We start from the raw sequence: 22119 nt of genomic DNA, 5'->3' as shown, positions 1-22119 counted from the left end.
ATTAAACCGCTATATCATTTACCAACAGCCAAGATTAAAATAAATGGTAATGTTTCTAACCCGATTACACTGGAACGGGGATGTCGTCAGGGATGCCCCTTGAGTCCCACGCTTTTTGCACTATTCATAGAGCCATTAGCTCAGGCAATTAGAAAAGATACAGAAATTCTAGGAATTCCAATGAAAGAAACCAAACACAAAATATGCCTGTATGCGGATGACATTCTTATGACTATTTCCGAGCCAGATTCCAGTTTACCTAAACTCATGTCTTGTCTTGAGCAGTTTGGTTGGTATTCAGGATATAAACTAAATTTACACAAAACCCAAACCCTCTCTTAATTATTCACCACAGGAAATGGAAAACAAACAGTATTAAATACCTGGGGGTTATCATACCAAAGAATTTGGCTAAAATGTATATTTCTAATTATGGATCTATTACGAAGGAAGTGAAAGCAGACTTGGATAATTGGACAACTCTTAACTTTTAGTTTGTATAATCGAATAGAAATTATAAGGATGAATGTTTTACCTCGATTATTGTTTTTCTTTCAATCACTACCTGTAGAGATACCAAAAAAATATATTTAATGACTGGAACCGAATGATCTCAAGATATATATGGAAAAATCAGAAACCCAGGGTAAGACTCAAACCACTACAATTACCAAAGGAAAGGGTAGGACTGTCTCTTCTCTGTTTGGGGGATTATTATAAAGCAGCACAATTAAAATATCTAGTTTGCTGGTATTGACGATTATAGAATTAGAATTCAAACAGCTAGACTTTCCTCTCCCTTCTTTATTAGGGGACAAAACTACTATGATTATGTACACTTAACAAATTAAGCAATTGGACATTAGTTCCTCTTAATACTTGATTCAAAGAATGCAAAACTCTGAAATTGGAAAGACAAGCACGGCTGCTAAGATGGGTGACATATGATAGAGACTTCAAACCTGAAATCTCATCCATCTTATTGATACCTATAATTTAGAGAAACACGATTTCTATAGATATTTACAGCTTAGAATTCACTTTAATAAAAATATTAATAATGAGAAAAATTAATTGAGTCTCATAAACGTTTTTGCTGATGCATATAAAGGTGGTATTCACAAGAAACTGGTGTCAAAAATATATTCATGTATACAGTCCTCTAAGTCTCACTCTACCTTATATGTTAAAGAAAAATGGGAGAAGGAGGCGAATATAATTCTAATGGAAGAAGATTGGTTAAAGGGGTCATATGATGCGATTTTAAGTTTTCCTTTCTCTTTGGAGTGTTACAAGCTGTTTGTGAATAGATAAGATTCCTTAAGTTGCAAAGACTAAAGTCTCAAACCCATAAAGATATAAACACGCCCCCACATGTCTACGTCATGATGTGGGAAGATTTGCATCTTTTATTCTCGCTGTAGTGTTGTTGTCATGGAGACGCTGTGTTTCGTTGTGAAAGCAAAACTACTTTGTTTGGCCTTCCAAAAGAGGACGATATTCACTTCGTCATGCCTAGAGTTGATCCGTGCTGGTCGCTGAGGAAATACATCAACTTCGCGCAGTGGATCGCCGGATCGGCTTTCACCGTGGATGAAGTGGAGTCCAGCCCGTAGTCGTCACATTTGGTTGCCGCAAGCCCGCCGGCCGCTCCTTCGTCGAATCCGCCGGCCGCGCTGTTCTCAAGCCCGCTGGCCGCCGCTCACTCTAGCCCGCTGTGTGTGATGCTGTGTGTTTCGTTGTGAAAGTGAAACTACTTTGTTTGTCCTTTCAAAAGAGGAAACAACTAGAAATCAGTGGTTAAAGGTGGGGTAAGTGATTTCTGGTAGCCTATTTTGACATTTGAAATCACCAAAACAAATACGCCCCTACCCCAAAAGGGTCTTGCCCCTATTTTGATTGCTCCGCCCCACAAATACGTACGCAACCCAGGCAGCGATTAGTTCTGTGAAACAAAGCAAAACCAATGTTACACTGTGTCTACATCGGACGCGAGTGGCGTGGTGCGACAAAATACTTTAGAACTCCTAATCAGTGATGCTGCCTACACCACAGATCTTTCATGCAAATCTTTCATGCCAACCAGTGACCCATCCTTTCTGAACAGAGTAATGATCAGATATTCAACAAATAAAAAGCCTAAATATCTGCCTTCTTTTATTGCTCAAAACTATCATAGATCTCTGGATTATTCATAATAATGGTTCGTTGCTCACAGCAAGTGGTTTGAAGTCCAACAGTAATTGCCTTAAAATGTTTTGAAGGTGAATTTGTTACAGAAGCGCTGTTTTGATGGCTCTAGCGGTGATGCTTTTAACGGGGATGGATTTAGAGAAGCAGCCTCTCAGAGAGGGGTTTTGGCATGCTGACACCTTAGCATCTATAGCTGTTAACCTGTCAGCACACTAAAACCCTCTCAGAGAAGTTCCATCTGTAAATTCATCCCCTTCAAAGCGCTGTCACTAAAAATATTAAAGCTAAAACAAAACAAGAAAACTCACTAACCGACACTAAAAAAAAAATGGTGTGTTGTTTGAGTTTAGACTGTGCACCCTCCATCTTAAGCTTGTATAAGGGAAATGAGCTTGTCCTCTCTGAAACCTTGGCTGTGAGTAATGTATGTTTACATGCTCCATGACCTCCTCTTGAATTAGTCAGCGGCCCATTTCTGTTCCCTTAGAGGTGGACAATTCTCCTTTGTCCTGAATGTTTATCTCTTTGGTGATTGACCTTGGGTTGTTGCGTTCTCTTGGGATGAGCCCACCCCTCTGACTCCCTTGAGTAAAACCTGCCTTTGTGGCCACATTATTAAATGGTCAGAGGTGATGTGTATTAGTGATGCGCGGATGGCGGTTATATCCGCGGGCGCTGCGGATAATCGGGTGGGTTAAGTAATAAAAAAATGCATACTGATTATTTGCGGGTGGATAAGATAAATCATTAATGATGCAAATATTAACTACATTTTCTAAAATATGAACGTGTTTTAAATAGGCTACAGAAATTGAATAAACTGTAAATTAAAATATTAAAGTTATTCAACAATACATTTAGTCAAGAGCAGTGAGGGATTTTCTCTGTCTTTTGTTGTTTGATTAACATTAATGACAGATGGCACAGCTTTATTAGGCTGCTGCTGTCACAAGACCTATTTCACGGATCCAATACTGATACACATGCGTTTCCTTTCGCAACTGTTTACATTAACTTAAGACAAAACCGACAGTGCTTATGAGGATACTCGCGAGGAGTATCGCCTCTGGAGCGCGCGGGTGGCTTAAAAAGACGTGAAAAATACATTTTTGTGACGATGCAACAATGACTGATTAGGCAAGTGACAACTGTCAACTGTACCAAAACACGAGCTAAAGTCTTGTATCGCAGCGTCCAGCAGCTCTAGATTCACCGATGTGAAGAGAAGGTCAAAAACAGAGGACGCGGTACAGCTGAATCACTCACGCTGTTTTTAAATGACTGATTTGATCTCATAGTTTGTGTGGATTTATTTACTAATCTAACCTACACGCTATATTGAATAAATGTTTTGCAGCAATTTCCCTTATTTTAAAGTCGAACGCTGCGGGAATGAGTAATGCGATATATGTGCAATCCTGCATCCAAATTCAGGACCTGATTAAACATAATTCTATTATACAGAGAATTGTGAAATGGATTTCCATGACTTTTCCAAAACGTTGTGGTTTTATTTATTTTTCCAAAAGTTTTCCAGGCCTGGAAATTACTGTTTTAAAATTCCATGACTTTTCCAGGTTTTTCATGACCGTACGAACCCTGAATGTGACGATCAAGTGCGGGTGGGGTGCGGTTATCTAAATCAGAGAAAAATATAAGTGCGGACAGTTGGCGGGTGGATAATTTATTTGAAGCTGCGGATTCGGGTGACGTTTTAGCTCATCCGCGCATCACTAATGTGTATACTTTCTGTACCTCTGCCCTGTCCCACAGATTCTTAGCAGTGAGGGGGTGCCCAGAAGGTCTTGGGGTGGAAGAGGAACTGCTTTAGATGGATCTTACTTGGACCTCCCTTCATCAGGAAGCAGAACTGAGACAGGCGGGTCAGTGGAGTGCACTCATTCTTTCTCAATGGGACCGCTCTGTGCACCCTCCAGCAGCGTCCAGAACTGCGAAATCCATGACAGGCACACCAATCACAATTCTGAAGGTGGATGTATTGATCTCCGCTTCTCCAACAGGGAGCCCTCAGCCTGTGATGCCCTAAGGCTGCATGGCGTCTCTGAACCCAAGTTCTCTCATCAGTGCCACAGAATGGATAATGACAGCATGTGTAGTGCTAATCGAACTGGTCTAGCGCCACCACCTGGTCGGGAGAACTGGGAGGAGAAACAACGATGTCTGCTCCTGCAGAAGAAACAGCTGGAGATGGAGAGGGAGAGAATTCGAGCTTGTTTGGCTCAACAGGAAGAGAAACTTTTGTTCCAGAACCAACAGCTCTGCCAGTCATACCTTCAGTACAGCAAGTAAGAGCCTGGCACAAACCATTTGTTTAAATAATATAAGCATTAGTGAGTTTTTTTTAATGCATGGTTTTAGTTTTAGTTTTGTGTATTTGGTGTAATGAAATGTGTTTGTGGTTTAAGGTTAAAAAAACACATTATTTTCCACATACTGTACATTATTGTTTCTCCTCTATGCCCCGCCTTTCTGAAATGTGTCGATTTTTACAAAAGCTCATCGGTCTGAAAAGCGAGGTGTACTCTGATTGGCCAGCTATCCAGTGCATTGTGATTGGCCGAATAACTCAAGTGTGTGACGGGAATGTTATGCCCCTACCATACTGTGATGCCCTGTCCGGCCGGAGCGACGAGACAAAAACATTAAAACCCATTATAAACGAGGCATTTGTTGCATCCAGTGGGGACATAATTACGGATTATAATAACTTATACTGTCTTTTTACGCGTTGCGTTGCATTGTGCCGCATAAACATAAAACCATGTCTGCATTTGTGATCAGAGAAATAAGAAACAACAAGCGCTACTCTACACTGCCCAAAACTCAAGTTTGAATCATCAGTGACAAATTCTTTAAATATAAAAAAACTTACTTACAGTCTGTGAGTCAGAACAGTCAGCATTGTAGTCTACTCTACCAGGATCAGGAAACAGTCCTCCATAAAATGTGATGCACACATCTGAATATTTGGGTTGAAGTGTTCTGGAACAGTGTTGTAAATACAACTTAACCACTGATTTCTAGTCGTGTCCTCTTATGGAAGGCCAAACAAAGTAGTTTCGCTTTCACAAAGAAACACAGCGTCACACACGGCGGGCTAGAGTGAGCGGAGGCTGAGAACGACGCTGCCTGCAGCTTTGACGAAGGAGCACCCGGGCGGGCTTGTGGCAACTACATGTGACGACCCCGGGCTGGACTCTGCTTCGTTCACGGTGAAAGCCGATTCGACGATCCACAGCGCAAAGTTGATGTATTTCCTCAGCGACCAGCACAGATCAGCTCCAGGCATGACGAAGTGGATATCATCCTCTTTTGGAAGGCCAAACAAAGTAGTTTCGCTTTCACAACGAAACACAGCACCTTCACGATATGGCGGCGAGAATAAAAGTTATGCCTTCTTTCTTTGCGTGAACATTTGGGACGCGTTATGCAAATCTTCCCACATCGTGACGTAGACATGTGGGGGCGTGTTAGAACGAGCCATTTTAGGTAGGCGTGGTTGACTCTTAACTTTTATAAAGAATATCTCTTTGAATTTGAGACTTTAGTCTTTGCAACTTTACAGATCTTCTTTATGCACCAAGAGCTTGTAACACTTCAAAGAGAAAGGAAAAATTTAAATTGCATCATACGACCCCTTTAAAGTAGTAAATAGAAGTTCATGCACCTAGAAAGTCTTTCCAGTTCAGTGTTCTGTAACCACAAGGGATATGTCCAGCAATGTTCGGTAGTAATTGACATTATGCCACACATACTGTTGATGCAGCCTAACTTGAATTGAACCATGTACATTGTTTTAATTTGTCTCTTTTGAAGGCTTCAGCAAGTGACCACAACAGACTTTGAGAAACCCCTAAATGGAGATAGCAGTTTTAATGAGGGTCCACAGTCAGGTTTTGTAATGGATCAGCTGACACACAGGTAAAGCTTGTTTTCAAAATTGCAATGAATGCAGAAAATGGCTGGAGAGATGGCAAACAAAAGAAAGAAAAGAAAAGAAAAATAAATAATAAAAGTAATTTTTTTAATTAAAACTTTTATTTAGCAAGGGTGCATTAAATTGATTAAAACTGACAGTAAATCCATTTATAATGTTACAAAAGATTTCTATTCAAAATAAATGCTGTTCTTTTGAACTTTCTATTCATCACAATATCCTGAATTTAAAAAAAAAATGTATTATCAAAAAAAATAATAAGCAGTCCAACTGATTTCATCATCAAGAAATGTTTCTTGAGCACCAAATCAGCATATTAAAATGATTTCTCAAGAATCATGCAACATTTAAGACTGGAGTAATATCTGTTGAAAATTCCAACACAGGAATAAATTATTTGTTTTTTAAATTTATTAAAATAGAAAAGTTATTTTAAATTGTGGAAATATTTCATAATTTTATTGTATCAAATAAATGTAGCCTTGATGAGCAACCCCAAACTTTTAAACAGTAGTGCAGACCAATATCTTCATTCTCTCTCTCTCTCTCTCTCTCTCTCGCTCTCTCTCTCTCTCTCTCTCTCTCTTTTATTCAGTAGTGAAATAAAAGGAGAGTCACTCACTTTAGAGGGAAATGTCCAACAACCGTTAAGTAACGTAGAGTCACAGCAATACACATCATGTATTGAGCAGCCTGCACCCAAGCTTTCACAAGGTATGTCCACAAGAAATTATGCTGAATATGTTATACCTTTCTGCTTTTTATGTTACCTCCTTAATTGGAAATTTGCATTTCATCCTTTCAAGTATCTCTAATTTTCTCCCTGCAGAGATCTCCATTACCAAGAAGGATATGGCCACCTCTCCTGTGGTTCCACAAAGCATCCGGACATCTGCTCTTCCTCCTCTTGGCCTTCTCAGTACTCCACTGGCTTCCAGGTGAGTTAAGGTGTCCCTCAGGGTGCTGTCTACGGTCCACTCATGTTTTCCAATGCCATGGATGGGTTTCTTCATACAGGCATATAAGTCATCCTAGCCTGTCGAGTTCTTGCCCAGCTGTATTTTTAGATGAGCATAACATTTAATTTTGCCACTTGACAATTCGGTCACTCAACTACCACTTTTTGTAGAGAGGCTGCTGTTGCAATTTAAAGATGGCTGGGGGCGGGTGTGCTTGAGAGAAGCCACTCTCAGGAAACTCTCAAGAAAAGACCCGTACAAGTAAATACAATTGAACAAGTTCAATTCAAGAAGGAGTGAAAAGAGGGAAATGACAGCAATTTTGTCTCAACAGCGCAGTAGGGGCCAAGCCTGTGTATTAATTGTGTTCTTGGAGTCCCTGCCTCTGTAATAGTGCTTCTTAATGCATGCATGTGAAAAAGGAGAAGGGGTGGGAGCAGTGATGGAAGGGGCAATCTGAATAAAACAGGGGAAAAAGGGAGAAGTGAAGGAAGAGGAAAAAAAGAGGAAGCTGGTCTGGGCCGAATGCAGTACAAGGCCTGTTTGATGAGTTAAATGAAGATTTTTGCCGGCCAGTGCTGAGGCTGACAGGAGCCAAGCGGAGTCCCGTTAGCTGGCATAGCAGGGCCCAGCAGCAGGTGTAATTGAACCGAGTCTTCCAGCCCGGGCCGAGAACACGCCTCCCTCAGCTTAATGAGAAAGAGTGAGGCAGTGAATGAATCACTGACCGCTAGCGCGAGACACACTCTGGGATAGGGAAGGAAATTCATTACCGTTTTCTTTTAATGTAGAAAGGTAATTAATGTGACAGCATGTCTTTTTTCCCTCCCCCAACCCCACAGCGAGAGCATAAGCATGTCTCGTTTAATGTGCCATCTCTGAAAAATGCAGATTATTTGTAAGTCATTTGTAAGCCGTATTTCTTCTCTTTTTTTTTCTTGGAGAAAATGTACTGACTTCAGAAGTAATTGCCTTTTTTCCCCCTCTGTTATATGTTATGGTGAATATTTTGCATTAATATGTTCCTTTCTGTCTCAGACGTTTCATTACCAAGCCAGAACTTTTACAGGGGCTGGCAAAATTAGGCTGTTTTGTGTGCAGCTATGAAATTTGTGGGTGGCATACCAAGAGAATGTCAGAACTGACAGGGAATTGAATACTCGCGTATGCATAATATGTACCAGGGAAGTTGAGATGGGCCAAATGTGAACTAAGACCAGGGAAGAGATGTTTCTCTTAATGAACAGTCAAACTGTTGAATTTCAAGTGGCCATTCCGGATTCACGTTTCATTGTGACATCAAGCTGCTTTGAAATCAAAGATACGTGATAAAGGCAATGAAAAGATTTTTAGTTACACATTTTACTGAGTTACACATATTTACTGAGTAAAGTCTCTACTCTCTAAACTAGGTTAAATTGCTCAGATGTAGGAAAATTATAAATAAAGAAAAAAAGTTAATTAAAATAATTGATGAGAATAGAACATCAAATTGACAGTCCAAATATACGTATGATGTTTATATATGACATGCAAGTCATAATTTGTTTTAAAAGGACACATTTGGCTTGGTTGGTAAAGCATCATGAAATCAAAACATCATGGAAACCAAACATGAACTCTAACGAGATGACCATGTTTACGCCTACCAGCACTACGGAAAGTTGATGTATGGAAGGTAAACATTTTATTGTTGCCCACCATCTGGAAGGTACTTTTGCATTATTCAAAACCAAACCTGATTTGAGGAAATCACTGAAGTTTGTCATTTTACAGTTTTATTTATTTATTTTTTATTTATTTAAGAAGCCAGAGGTTGGATGCCGGCAGGCTGTCTCCTGAACAACCTCAGGTCTGGCCCGAGGTCTGATGCCGCAGGGACATGCTCTCGAGGAACAAGCCAATACCCACAAGCTCACAATAAATCAATAGATAAGCGCTTTATTACTATGATTTTGCTTAAAGGGATAGTTCACCCAAAAATTAAAGTTTGTCATCAATTACTCACCCTCATGTTGTTCCAAACCCGTAAGACCTCCGTTCATCTTCGGAACACAAATTAAGATATTTTTGATGAATTCTAAGAGCTCTCTGACCCTCCCATAGACAGCAAGGATCCTTACACGATCAAGGCTCAGAAACATAGCAAGGACATCGGTAAAATAATCCATGTGACATCAGGGGTTCAACCGTAATTTTACAAAGCTACGAGAATACTTTTTGTGTGCAAAAGAAAAAAAAACTTTATTCAACAATTCGTCTCCTCCGCGTCACCCTAGTGCCATTTTGGAGAGTATTCACTGAATTTAAATTGCGTATGCTTTTTTGTGTCAGCTGCACCACGCGGATACGTTGTTTTCGTTCAAATCAAAGTGTAAACGACGTAAACAGCATATCCGCGTCGTTTTTTTTTTCTTTTGCGCACAAAAAGTATTCTCATAGCATCGTAAAATTACGGTTGAACCCCTGATGTCACATGGATTATTTTACTGATCTCCTTGCAACGTTTTTGGACCTTGATCGTGTAAGGACCCTTGCTGTCTATGGGAGGGTCAGAGAGCTCTCCGATTCCATCAAAAATATCTTAATTTGTGTTCCGAAGATGAACGGAGCTCTTACAGGTTTGGAACGACATGAGGGTGAGTAGATAATGATGACAGAATTAAAATTTTTGGGTGAACTATCCCTTTAAAGGAAAAAAGATGCCCTGGGGAACAAAGCTCAGGTTAATGAAAATGATAATGGATCATTATCTTCTGTCTGCTAGAGATCGTAACATGTCACTCAATCTGAGATGGGTAGTTTTCTTCGATTGGCAGTACAGTCATGACCAAAAGTTTTGGCAACCATCACGCTGGAAAATGCACGGATCATCACCAAATTGCTCATGGATCGTTGGAAGAAGTTGCTCTTGCAGGACGTTTTGATACAGTTCTTTATTCATGACAGTGTTTTTGGGTAGAATTATGAGAGAGCACACTCCCTTGGTTGAAAAGCAACCCTTCACTGTTGGCCCAACACAGGACTCATGGTAGCCTTCACCTTTTCTTCTCCGAACAATCGATTTTCCAGATATCCCAAACAGTCGGAAAGGAGCTTCATCAGAGAAAATACTTCCTGTACTTCCTGCAAAATTTCAGTCTGTCTCCTGAAGACTTCTTCACTGCAGTCGAACCTCTCTCCTTGAAGTTCTTGATGATCCGGTAAATGCTTCTTTCAGGTGCAATATTCTTTTTAGCAATTTCCTTGCATGTTGAGGCCAATATGATGCAAAGCGATGATGGCTGCACGTGTTTCTTTGGAGGTAACCATTGCTAACAAGGAAGGGAAGGGAAGAGAAGGGAAGGGAAGGGAAGAAGCGCTTCTTCCCTCCTTTTATAGCAATCAGTCTGCTCTTACAATCTAATTATTATGATAGTGATTTTACCTGACTAGTACTCATTCACACTTTCACATGTGCTGCTGATATGATTAGTCAATTAATGTTAGCTGGTCATTTTGTCAGAAAATGTGTGAAATTAGTTTTTTTTTGTTTGTAAAAAGTTAATTATTTGGCCAATTAAGCTTTTAGCAATTATTTAAAATGCATCTGATCACTCTACATAATAATCTAGAAACAATGTGAATGAACACCACAACAGCTTAAGCAGCAAACTTTGCAAAACACAAAATTTGTCACTGCCAAAACTTTTGGCCATGACTGTATCCTTGGGGTGTGTGAACTCAAGCGCCATTTGTGGAGTTGAATGATTGAGGAGAGGTGTGTGTTATTACGTTTCTTAGCAACTTTTGAATTGAGATCCCAATTCGTCAGTCACTGACGTAACGTCTCCGTTCCCTCCTTCAGGGAACGAGGGTTACACAAGTAACCTAGACGTTTTTACATGGTGGGTTATAAAACTTACATTGAGTTCATAGAGACTCTGTGGTGGGCTCTTTTGACTCTGTTCAGCATCCTTCTAGAACACCTTAGAAACCAGACAGCAATGCCTTAGCAACTAACAATGTGCTAAAAACATTTAGAAAATGTATATGAATATAATTAATTAATGTAAATTAATTATTTTTAATAATAACATTTTTAAAAAGATTATATATATATATATATATATATATATATATATATATATATATATATATATATATATATATATATATATATATATATATAAATCTATATATTTTAATTATATTATATAAAAAAGCCTTACCATTGTGATGGTGTTTTTTATGGGAAGCTCCTCACATTTCCTTTCGAAATATAAAAATCTTGTTCAAGTTGGAATTATGCAGTCAGACTGATAAAACTCCACAACCTCTGCAAGAGTCATCAAAACAATACACTTATCAAACCACGTCCTTCTTACAAATTACTTCCACCTTTTTAAATTAACCTGTGCAGAATTGTGCCATCTTTTGTAAACTGCTCTTCACTTTACAAGGGGAACTTTTTTTTCTTTTTAATTGTATATCTTATTAAAATTTTCAGGGCTGGTTTGATGGAGGCGAAGCATCTATATATTTTAATTATATTATATAAAAAAGCCTTACCATTGTGATGGTGTTTTGCATGGGAAGCTCCTCACATTTCCTTTCGAAATATAAAAATCTTGTTCAAGTTGGAATTATGCAGTCAGACTGATAAAACTCCACAACCTCTGCAAGAGTCATCAAAACAATACACTTATCAAACCACGTCCTCCTTACAAATTACTTCCACCTTTTTAAATTAACCTGTGCAGAATTGTGCCATCTTTTGTAAACTGCTCTTCACTTTACAAGGGGAACTTTTTTTTCTTTTTAATTGTATATCTTATTAAAATTTTCAGGGCTGGTTTGATGGAGGCGAAGTGAGAAATGTCAGTGCTCCTGTTCATGGCTAGTGCCTGTCTTCAGCTTACTATTGATTTGGAAGAAAATTGACATACAGTTTTGTCTGTATTTGCCGTTTTAGGATTTTTATATTACTGTTTGGGCTACAAATTTGTTTGGGCTCTCAGGCGTGACGGTCATTTTTAATGAGAACAGTAAAATAACTGGAGTCTGGAAACTGATAAACTGTCTTTTGTTTGGAATTATTGAAGTAGAACCTGATTCTTTCTTTCACCCTCTCTCTGTATTTTACTCTTCCTCGCTCTCATTGATGTGAGTAGGAGTTTTTTATGCCCATGTTTGCAAAATGAGTTAACCTGTAGAGATTTTAGTATATTCTTTACTTTTGCATTATTTAAAAAGAAATCCACCAAGCAAAAAACTTCAGCCTACTCTCCAAAAAGAGTATCGCAATTGGTTGCTTCTTGTGAAGACAGCTTCACTGATTTGAAGTCACTTTCATTTTTTAAAACTAAATTATTTATTCTATATTAAATAATATTTTTAAATGTATCATATACAAATTTGTTTGGGCTCTCAGGCGTGACAGACATTTTTAATGAGAGCAGTAAAATAACTGGAGTCTGGAAACTGATAAACTGTCTTTTGTTTGGAATTATTGAAGTAGAACCTGATTCTTTCTTTCACCCTCTCTCTGTATTTTACTCTTCCTCGCTCTCATTGATGTGAGTAGGAGTTTTTTATGCCCATGTTTGCAAAATGAGTTAACCTGTAGAGATTTTAGTATATTCTTTACTTTTGCATTATTTAAAAAGAAATCCACCAAGCAAAAAACTTCTACATTTTATACACAGATGGCTTTTACATTAAATTTAGACATATTTAAAATGAAGTCTTAATAAACAGCAGACAATTTACACCAAATAATTAACAATTTATGTATGTATACAAAACTGCAATGACAACTAGTTCCAAGTTTCCCATATATATATATATATATATATATTCATTTTTGAAAATATTTGTATTATTTTAATAGTTCATTAGTTCTCTTCAATGTTCTTAAATGACTTAAATATTGCAATTGTACCGTTCACCTTTACTTTTCTATTTCAGGCATCTTGAACTCTGTTCCCAACCCCTACTGATCCGTTGAATGAACAGATAGCATTTGGGATTAGCAAACCTCCTCTTAAGTGATATTAATGTCTCATGGTCATTCACCAGTGGACCTTGTGAAAAGCAATGAAAGCGTTTGGGTAAATATGACTGCCAAACACATTAGCATTCTCTCCGGCAATTTCCTCCTACCAACACCCTAACATCCCCCTCCCCCGCCCAAACTACACCTACCCCTTCCCTTGTTATAGATTGTGACCGGCGGTAAGAAATGCATTATTCATATCGGCAGTGTCGTCCGTTGATGGATGGCTGTTTGAGAGGCCTGTCCGTTAAATAAATCAACAAATAAAAATGCTAATTCTCACATTTCAAGAGGGAGCCTTACCAAATTCCCACCCCATCAGCCATCCACCCTCAATGTAAGCTCTCCTTCTTCTCTTTCTCTTTCCCTCTGATGCAAATGTGTAAAAGAATTTTCGGATGGTAATCGATTGTCATTCGACAAAATGACAAAATGAGATTCCCGGATTGGACATTACTATCATTGTTATAGCACTGGATATAAATTAAGCCTAGATTCAAGTTTCAGGCTTAAAAGCAAAAGAACATTAAGCAGCTTGATCTATTATGATGTCATGAAATATTTGTTACAGTTTTTTTTTATTGTGAGTAAATGTATGTAGTTGCATACTGACATTCATTGAGCAAGTCTCTTTCTCAAACAGTCTTGTAACTGGCTCTGTAATCACTAGCAAATGAAACATACCTGACAGATAAAGTGCAAATGTTGTTTGTGTCTGTTAGTTATGATCATAATTCTTGTAACATAATATTTATTGCAAAGTAATTTCATTAAGAAAACTCATTTATACAAAATAACAGCAACATCAAAAGTGAGTACACAGAAACATTCAGTGTAAAGTTGCAGGAGTGAAATGAGACATGATTATGTATGTATTACTGGAATATGGGTTGACAAGTTAACAGTGCAAACACAGTATAAGAGTGGAAGTCTACATTAACTGTTTTATGCTATCGCTGAAATGCAGTTGGGTTTCAAGAATCGGAAATGTGCAATGTAGTGACTTCTCACTAGGGCTGCATCTGGAAGTATCATGAGGGTGGCCACAAAGAAGAGGAGGAAAATTAGAAATGCTACCATGGCAACTAACTGAAATAAAATGTTGACATACTAAATTACCTAAAACTGAAATAAAAATAAAGCTAAATAGATATTAAAAAAAAAATATAGATATAAAAAACTAATAAAACTAACAAAGCACATAACTAAATTAGTAAAACTTAAAAAGAAATCTGAAAATATTAAAAGTATTAAAGCTGATTGAAAATATTAGTTAACATTTTATTAACATTACCAAAAATAACACAGCATTGAAATCAATTGTGAGTCGAGTCTCCGGTGCGCTTAATATGGTATGTGAAGTTGCTGCCTATGTTGGTTGTTTCAGATCAGAACCTCTCATACATGCAGTAGACAGCAAGACAGCTCTAGGGTTTGGACCAGAGCTCTTGTGTTTGTCTGATGGCAGTAGGCAGAGCAGCCAGTATAGTACAGCATATGTAGGTTTGCTCAAGGATTCAAACTAACTGCTGTACCTGAAAATATAAAGACTTTTTAGAGTGGAGTACCCCCTGAGGCATTTCTGCTTAGGCCTACCCCCCCTCTCTTCCACTTAGACTGCACCTTTTCCATTAAAGGACAATATTTGCCCCCTAAATTTACTTTCCAATGCATTTTTCATCTTTATAAATAGAATATTAATGTTTAAAATAAAAGTTCAATAGATTAATATGCAATGATGATTAAAAAAAGTGAAAAGTGATTATTTTAAATACTAAAACCGACAGTTGTTAATGCGTGAGTCATCGAGTCATTTGTTCATTCAGTAACTAAGCAAGTGGCTGTATTTATAAATGAATCATTGAATCAATGACTTTCATGAACGATTCGTTTACGAAACACCGCAAAACTCAGCATTTTGTTCGCGTACCCCCCTCTGTCGCCTCACATACCCAAGTTTGGGATCCACTGTTCTACATTAAATATTTAGCTTACCTAGCAACAGTGTATGTTAACGTTAGCTCAGTCAATGTAGGCTAACATTAACAGGTGTAGACAGAAAATATGATTATCCTGACCTGAGCTAATTTACTGAATCAACCAACTCACATCTCCTTTCTTTCTTTCTTTCTTTTCATCCATGATGACATTAAAGTCATCTGTTGCTGCTTCTGGCGTTTCATCGCTGACTGTGCCACAACCGCGATACCTGCTCATTATAACTTTCAGTGAGCTATTCTTAGAGTGTGCATGCGATATTCTTGGACGCGGTCACGTGCGTCTGTGCCCTGCTCGGTCCTGCTCCTCCGAGGCGATGACGGCGTGCGGTTAAAAAATCATAACAAACGAATTTGAAAGTGGGGGGACACAAACGTGATTTTGAAAAATGTCCCCCCTGTCCCCAGTGGAAATTACGCCCCTGGGTTTGCTAATGTTGAATGGTTACTGCCTCTAGAGTCCAGGGTCAGAACTGTCCTGGGTCCAGGTGGTCTATCTAAGGACCAGCTTCTCAGAGGTCCTCGCAATGTGTGAAGTGAGATCAACTGGTCTGTAGTCCTCAGGGAACGGTGGGTTTCCGATCTTTGGCAGCGGTACAATTCAGGATGTCTTCCAGAGCTAGGGCACCTTCATCAGTCCCAGCATGAGGGAGAACAGGTGCTCAGGAACCCCACCGAGCTGGCTGTGTGAACATGTGTTCAACACTCTGGGGATCAATCCGTCTGCCTCAAAACTCATCTTTACCTGTGCAGAGATTCTCCAGTTCGCTCAGTCCTCACCTGGTCAACAGAAATAGACAGTGTGAAGGTGGGAGAAGTTGGCATAATTTTAGATTTTAAAGGGATAGCTCTCCTGAAAGTGAGTTTGTCATCATTTGTTCATCCTCGTGTTGTTTCAAACCTGCAGGAAGAATGTTTTGGCTGCCTTTTTTCTTGCAATGAAAAGTGTTTGGGTTGTAAGCTTCAAAAATGACAATTTACCATTGTAAATGTCATTGGCACAATCCAGTTATTTCAATAAGTGATCAGTAATTTCGCGTGAGGGTAAAATATTTTCCTACGCTGATTTCGCAATGGGTTCAAGTTGGTCACACGGATTCATTGCCTTGATCAAACAGAAAGATTCTTGGTTTGAAAGTGACTTCTGTCTTCATTGCTTTATTGCTAAATTATTGACAGTTGACTCTTTTGCCTGTGAAAGTTCTCAGAAATGACTGCACCTTAAAAGTAGTCCATAAAAATAATTTCTATATTCACTATGTTCTTCTGAAAATAGTCCCTTAGTTTTAAAAAAAAAAAAGTTCAATAGATTAATATGCAATGATGATTAAAAAAAGTGAAAAGTGATTATTTTAAATACTAAAACCGACAGTTGTTAATGCGTGAGTCATCGAGTCATTTGTTCATTCAGTAACTAAGCAAGTGGCTGTATTTATAAATGAATCATTGAATCAATGACTTTCATGAACGATTCGTTTACGAAACACCGCAAAACTCAGCATTTTGTTCGCGTACCCCCCTCTGTCGCCTCACATACCCAAGTTTGGGATCCACTGTTCTACATTAAATATTTAGCTTACCTAGCAACAGTGTATGTTAACGTTAGCTCAGTCAATGTAGGCTAACATTAACAGGTGTAGACAGAAAATATGATTATCCTGACCTGAGCTAATTTACTGAATCAACCAACTCACATCTCCTTTCTTTCTTTCTTTCTTTTCATCCATGATGACATTAAAGTAATCTGTTGCTGCTTCTGGCATTTCATCGCTGACTGTACCGCAACCGCGATACCTGCTCATTAGAACTTTCAGTGAGCTATTTTTAGAGTGTGCACGCAACGTTCCTGGACGCGCGTGTCTGTGCCCTGCTCGGTCCTGCTCCTCCGTGGCAATGACGGCGTGCAGTTAAATATCATAACAAACGAATTTGAAAGTGGGGGGGACACAAACGTGATTTTGAAAAGTGGGGGGGACATGTCCCCCCTGTCCCCAGTGGAAATTACGCCCCTGGGTTTGCTAATGTTGAATGGTTACTGCCTCTAGAGTCCAGGGTCAGAACTGTCCTGGGTCCAGGTGGTCTATCTAAGGACCAGCTTCTCAGAGGTCCTCGCAATGTGTGAAGTGAGATCAACTGGTCTGTAGTCCTCAGGGAACGGTGGGTTTCCGATCTTTGGCAGCGGTACAATTCAGGATGTCTTCCAGAGCTAGGGCACCTTCATCAGTCCCAGCATGAGGGAGAACAGGTGCTCAGGAACCCCACCGAGCTGGCTGTGTGAACATGTGTTCAACACTCTGGGGATCAATCCATCAGCCTCAAAACTAATCTTTACCTGTGCAAAGATTCACCAGTTTGCTCTTCAGTTCGCTCAGTCCTCACCTGGTCAACAGAAATAGACAGTGTGAAGGTGGGAGAAGTTGGCATAATTTTAGATTTTAAAGGGATAGCTCTCCTGAAAGTGAGTTTGTCATCATTTGTTCATCCTCGTGTTGTTTCAAACCTGCAGGAAGAATGTTTTGGCTGCCTTTTTTCTTGCAATGAAAAGTGTTTGGGTTGTAAGCTTCAAAAATGACAATTTACCATTGTAAATGTCATTGGCACAATCCAGTTATTTCAATAAGTGATCAGTAATTTCGCGTGAGGGTAAAATATTTTCCTACGCTGATTTCGCAATGGGTTCAAGTTGGTCACACGGATTCATTGCCTTGATCAAACAGAAAGATTCTTGGTTTGAAAGTGACTTCTGTCTTCATTGCTTTATTGCTAAATTATTGACAGTTGACTCTTTTGCCTGTGAAAGTTCTCAGAAATGACTGCACCTTAAAAGTAGTCCATAAAAATAATTTCTATATTCACTATGTTCTTCTGAAAATAGTCCCTTAGTTTTAATTTTTTAATAGTTTTAATTTAGTCTTAGAACTGTCAAATGTCCTTTTTAGGTTTTATCATATTTAGTCGAACTATTTTGTTGTTTTGTTTTGTTTAGTCAAGTTTTAATTGACAAAGTCTGACAATTTTAGTCTAGTTTTAGTCAATGAAAACTCGTCATATTTTAGTCATGCTGCATAATGGTTACATTTATAATCACAATTATTTTGCTCAATTTTAATTGCGATTAATGTTCATGATTGTTGTCATTTGAGAAATTTCATCAGAATTATTGCACTTTCACCTATAAGAACAAATAAAGAGAATATCAACTCATACACATGGCTTATTTTCCCTTATCTAGTTTCCTGATTTATGTTTTATTTTCATTTTTTCAACTACATTTTAGTCTCGTCTTTTTTCGTCAGCAATATTGTATGTTGATATAGTCACAGTTTAATGATGTTGGTGTCATCTTGTCTTTGTCAAGGAAAAAAGGTCATCAACAAATATTTTTCATCATAGTTTTCGTTAATGAAATTAACAGTGTTGGTTTGATGTCAGTGACGGTCAGTTATGAGACACCCAAGAACCAATGACATCTTGATGTACCATATTTGAATGCAAGAATACTGTTATTGAGTGACTGATTTACTACCTCTGTTCCAAAATCTAGTGTGATGCTTATCCAAACAGTATTATAGATACCCTTTCAACATAAGGTTAGACCAAAAAGGTAGGCAGCATTAATAGCTTAATATTTCTTAATAAATTCAAGATTTTTTCTGGTGAAGGCAGTACTAGAATGCATTGCGTCAAGCTCAGTGAAAAAATGAATCCAATATGATGGGCAAGATGAGATTTAAGTGCATATATTCCATTTAATGCGGAAAAAAAGTACACAACAAATAGGTCAGTCTTATTAAAAGTAACTATTTTATCCTTATATGAGGAGTTGCTGTCTCTATTAATTGTTCCAAATCAATCTCTGTTGAGGTTCCATCTCAGGTAGAATGTTGTCTTAGAAGGCAGCTAGGTTTTAGAACAAAGCTAATGTGTTTCCTGAGAAGTATGGAAGTTTGACATTGACAACCTTTAATTTCTATTTACCTTTCTGTGGAAACATTTTGAGGTGTAGCTGATACTTTGATGATTTCAGACCCAAAAAGTGTCAGACACGAAGGAAATAGTGGATGGCATGTGTCTCAGCATCCTGTATAATCACCGCTATCATGGCTGTGAAGCAAATACTGCTTTCATATGTCAGAGGCACTCAGTGGATGACACCGTTTTCTGCCTCTCATAGGAGCTGAGATCCCTCAGACACACACACATCTCTGTATGAATACCCACTCATCCCCTCTGCTGCATGGATGCAAATCAATGCTGTTTAGAATGAGCAGTGAATTATGTTAGCAGCGTCAGTGGCGCGTGCTTTAAGAATTCATGTTTCATATCTGAAATGTGCGCGTCTGTATTCGATGAATAATTTATTAAGCACCTCGACTGAGGGGTTGAATCTTTATTAGCTTATTCTTTGTTTATTTATTCTTTTATCTATTTATCTCCTTGCTCGGCGCTCAGTTTTCCTTCCAAACTAGGAATCTTCATATGCACCCTAAAGCCACATGTTTCAAAGCCTGTGAACTCTGTTGTCTATTCAGACAACAACAATAATGTTGTTTTTATGTAGGGGAATCTGAGGATGTACAGCATTCTGAGTGATATGTAAATTGTCATGCTTTTTTTTATATCCCATTTGTCCACTTCTGTTTTGGTGTATAAAACAACTATATGACATTTCCGCTTAGTCCTGTTTTTTTCCTTCTTTTTTCTGTTCATTGTTAGGTTGGACGACTCTTTGATTGAGCTGTTGGACATTTTCAGCCCTGCATCCAACCCAGAAAGGTACCGAATCAATCAGTCATCACGGAGGAGTTCCGTTGCCCCTCAGTCCTCTCAGAAGACCCTTCTCTCTCATTTTGGCCCCAGTCGGTCCTCTCTGCAAGACCTGGAGGAGAGTGAGATCTTAGAAGACATCTTTTTCATCTGTTGAAGAGTTATAAAGGCGATTCAGGTTGATTGTTGGAATAACTGGATTTGAATGATCATTAATTATTCATGAGCTCTTAATTCTGCCTTTTAAATGTGTTTAGTGTCTTGAAATAATTATGGTCTTAATTTTAAGATAATAAATAAATGGTTTATTTTTGCCTTAATAAAATGTTTATTAATTAATGGTGTTGTTTATTCAGTCACAGATGGTTGGGCAGCAGCTCAATTAAAGTCCACAGGCTTTCCAAGGAACTAACTTGGCAACGTATACGTTTAAAGAGCTTCTCACGAACAGTTGCTGTGATCTGTAACGTGTATCCCACTGTCATCTTGAGGAAACGAGACATTCTCATACGAGTGACTAGTCATTAAGATGTATTTCTAGGCAGTGCTGTGTTTTCCACAATAATCATGAGTCACTGAGTTTTCTGCATATATTAACACACTTTTTTTTTCTACAGGGCCGTTTTTAAAGCCTCCCCTCACTTTCCTATTCCCCTGCTTTTCCAATATACACGGCGTATATGCTTTGATACTTCAAACTCGATCTGGGAGCATCAGTATATGCCATGGGATTCAGCCAAACATCGCTCTAGGGCTATTGGTCTAATTTGATCTGAAGTGTTGTAAAGAAAGTTTCAGAGATGCGCCCGTGTGTGTGTGCATGTAAACCCTCCGCCTTTGAAGTGGTTTCAGTGTACATCAGTCATGCCACAAATCCATAAAAAGAGAGAAAGAGATAAAAACAACTCATAAAAAGGCTTGTATAGACATACAGCAGGAAATGGGACAAGCATAATGCTGCTTTATTCTACACTGTGCTTTATTACTGGGCTTAAGCGGAAACGCGTCATTCAGTAAAATTACAAAAGATAGTCTAGGGACCAGAGAAAGGTGGAGTTAAGAACAGGGCAAGAGCTGCAGCAATACTCCGACTGCTAATACAACTCAATCTCATCGTGATAAGCTTGGCATAAATCCACAGATACCACCCAGCACGCTCAAATGTGCTCAAAATGTCTGAAAATGTATTTTTTTCCTTCTCTTTTTTTTAAACCCCATTTTACTGCATTGTTCCTTGTAAGTTCAGACTCTTTCTGATGAGTTGCTGAGAGTCTGATGGATTAGTGCAGTTTTTCTTCCTTTTTTTCCCCCCCCAGTGTTTGAAGAAGCAGTGAAGCAAATCAGAGTTCTGACAGACGCATGGAATCGCAGAACAGAAGAAAACAGCAGACAGTTCTAACAGGTGCAGCGAAAACTTTTGACACCAGTCCTTCATGAGTTCTACATTCTCCATAAAGGATTACCCTGATTCTGCCAGTTGCATTGTTCCATTGTGTCTCACAATACAAAAACATGTAAAAAATATATATTTTAAAAAGAATCGTTTAAATGACAAAATGATATTCGGTGCAGTTACAAACATAAAAATTTCAACCATTTAAATGATAAAAGTACATATATATTATAGTATTAAAAAAAAAAAAAAAAAAAATGAACAAATGACATTTGAAATAAATTAACAAATGAATACATAAATAGGCAAATAAGCATGTTGGCAGCAGTTCTGAAAGTGACATTAATGTTTGGATCAAATCTGATTGGCTCTTCTTACGTTCCATAATACCTTACAACCATACTGCATCTCTAAGGGCTAGAGTTTACCTGCTTTGTTTTTCTTTTTTTTTGTCTCTAAATTTTCTTAGTCATCCAGTCCTTCTAGATTGAAGTAAAAGACTATAAAATATGCAAACCTATATACAGAGGAACAGAGCAAAAAAGAGAAAAAACATTTACAGTATATTCAGTAGTTCATGTATATACTTATATATATTTATAATAAAATTTCTGTTCTGTCTTGTCGGTTTTGTCAACTCTACATTGCCAGATTGCCATGTAAACAGTTGCAGCTGAAACGGTTAACATGGAGGAAGATGATGAGCGCGAGACAGATGGTGTGAGACCGAAAGGGAGAGAAAGACAGGTGACACCGAAATCCAACAGACGGAATGCATATTCTTGCAAAAGATCCTGGAATACCTGAATGATCAT

At 38.3% G+C, this 22119-nt stretch overlaps 1 protein-coding gene across 1 annotated transcript in view; it reads left to right on the top strand.

Moving 5' to 3' along the window:
* LOC107584616 (protein hinderin-like) overlaps nt 1-20177 on the top strand; it is a 31826-nt gene extending 11649 nt beyond the window's left edge. Inside the window, exons 5-10 of the mRNA XM_016271328.1 lie at nt 3967-4076; nt 4215-4499; nt 6031-6135; nt 6747-6865; nt 6981-7089; nt 19861-20177. Of these exons, the coding sequence (XP_016126814.1) occupies nt 3967-4076; nt 4215-4499; nt 6031-6135; nt 6747-6865; nt 6981-7089; nt 19861-20068 (936 nt within the window). The 3' untranslated portion in view covers nt 20069-20177. The remainder of the gene's footprint in view (nt 1-3966; nt 4077-4214; nt 4500-6030; nt 6136-6746; nt 6866-6980; nt 7090-19860) is intronic.
* The last annotated feature ends 1942 nt before the right edge of the window (nt 20178-22119 follow it).

This window comes from Sinocyclocheilus grahami, unplaced genomic scaffold, assembly GCF_001515645.1.
Source record: "Sinocyclocheilus grahami isolate Dianchi unplaced genomic scaffold, SAMN03320097.WGS_v1.1 scaffold61.1, whole genome shotgun sequence".
NCBI lineage: Eukaryota > Metazoa > Chordata > Actinopteri > Cypriniformes > Cyprinidae > Sinocyclocheilus > Sinocyclocheilus grahami.
This window is presented reverse-complemented; position numbering and strand designations above follow the sequence as displayed.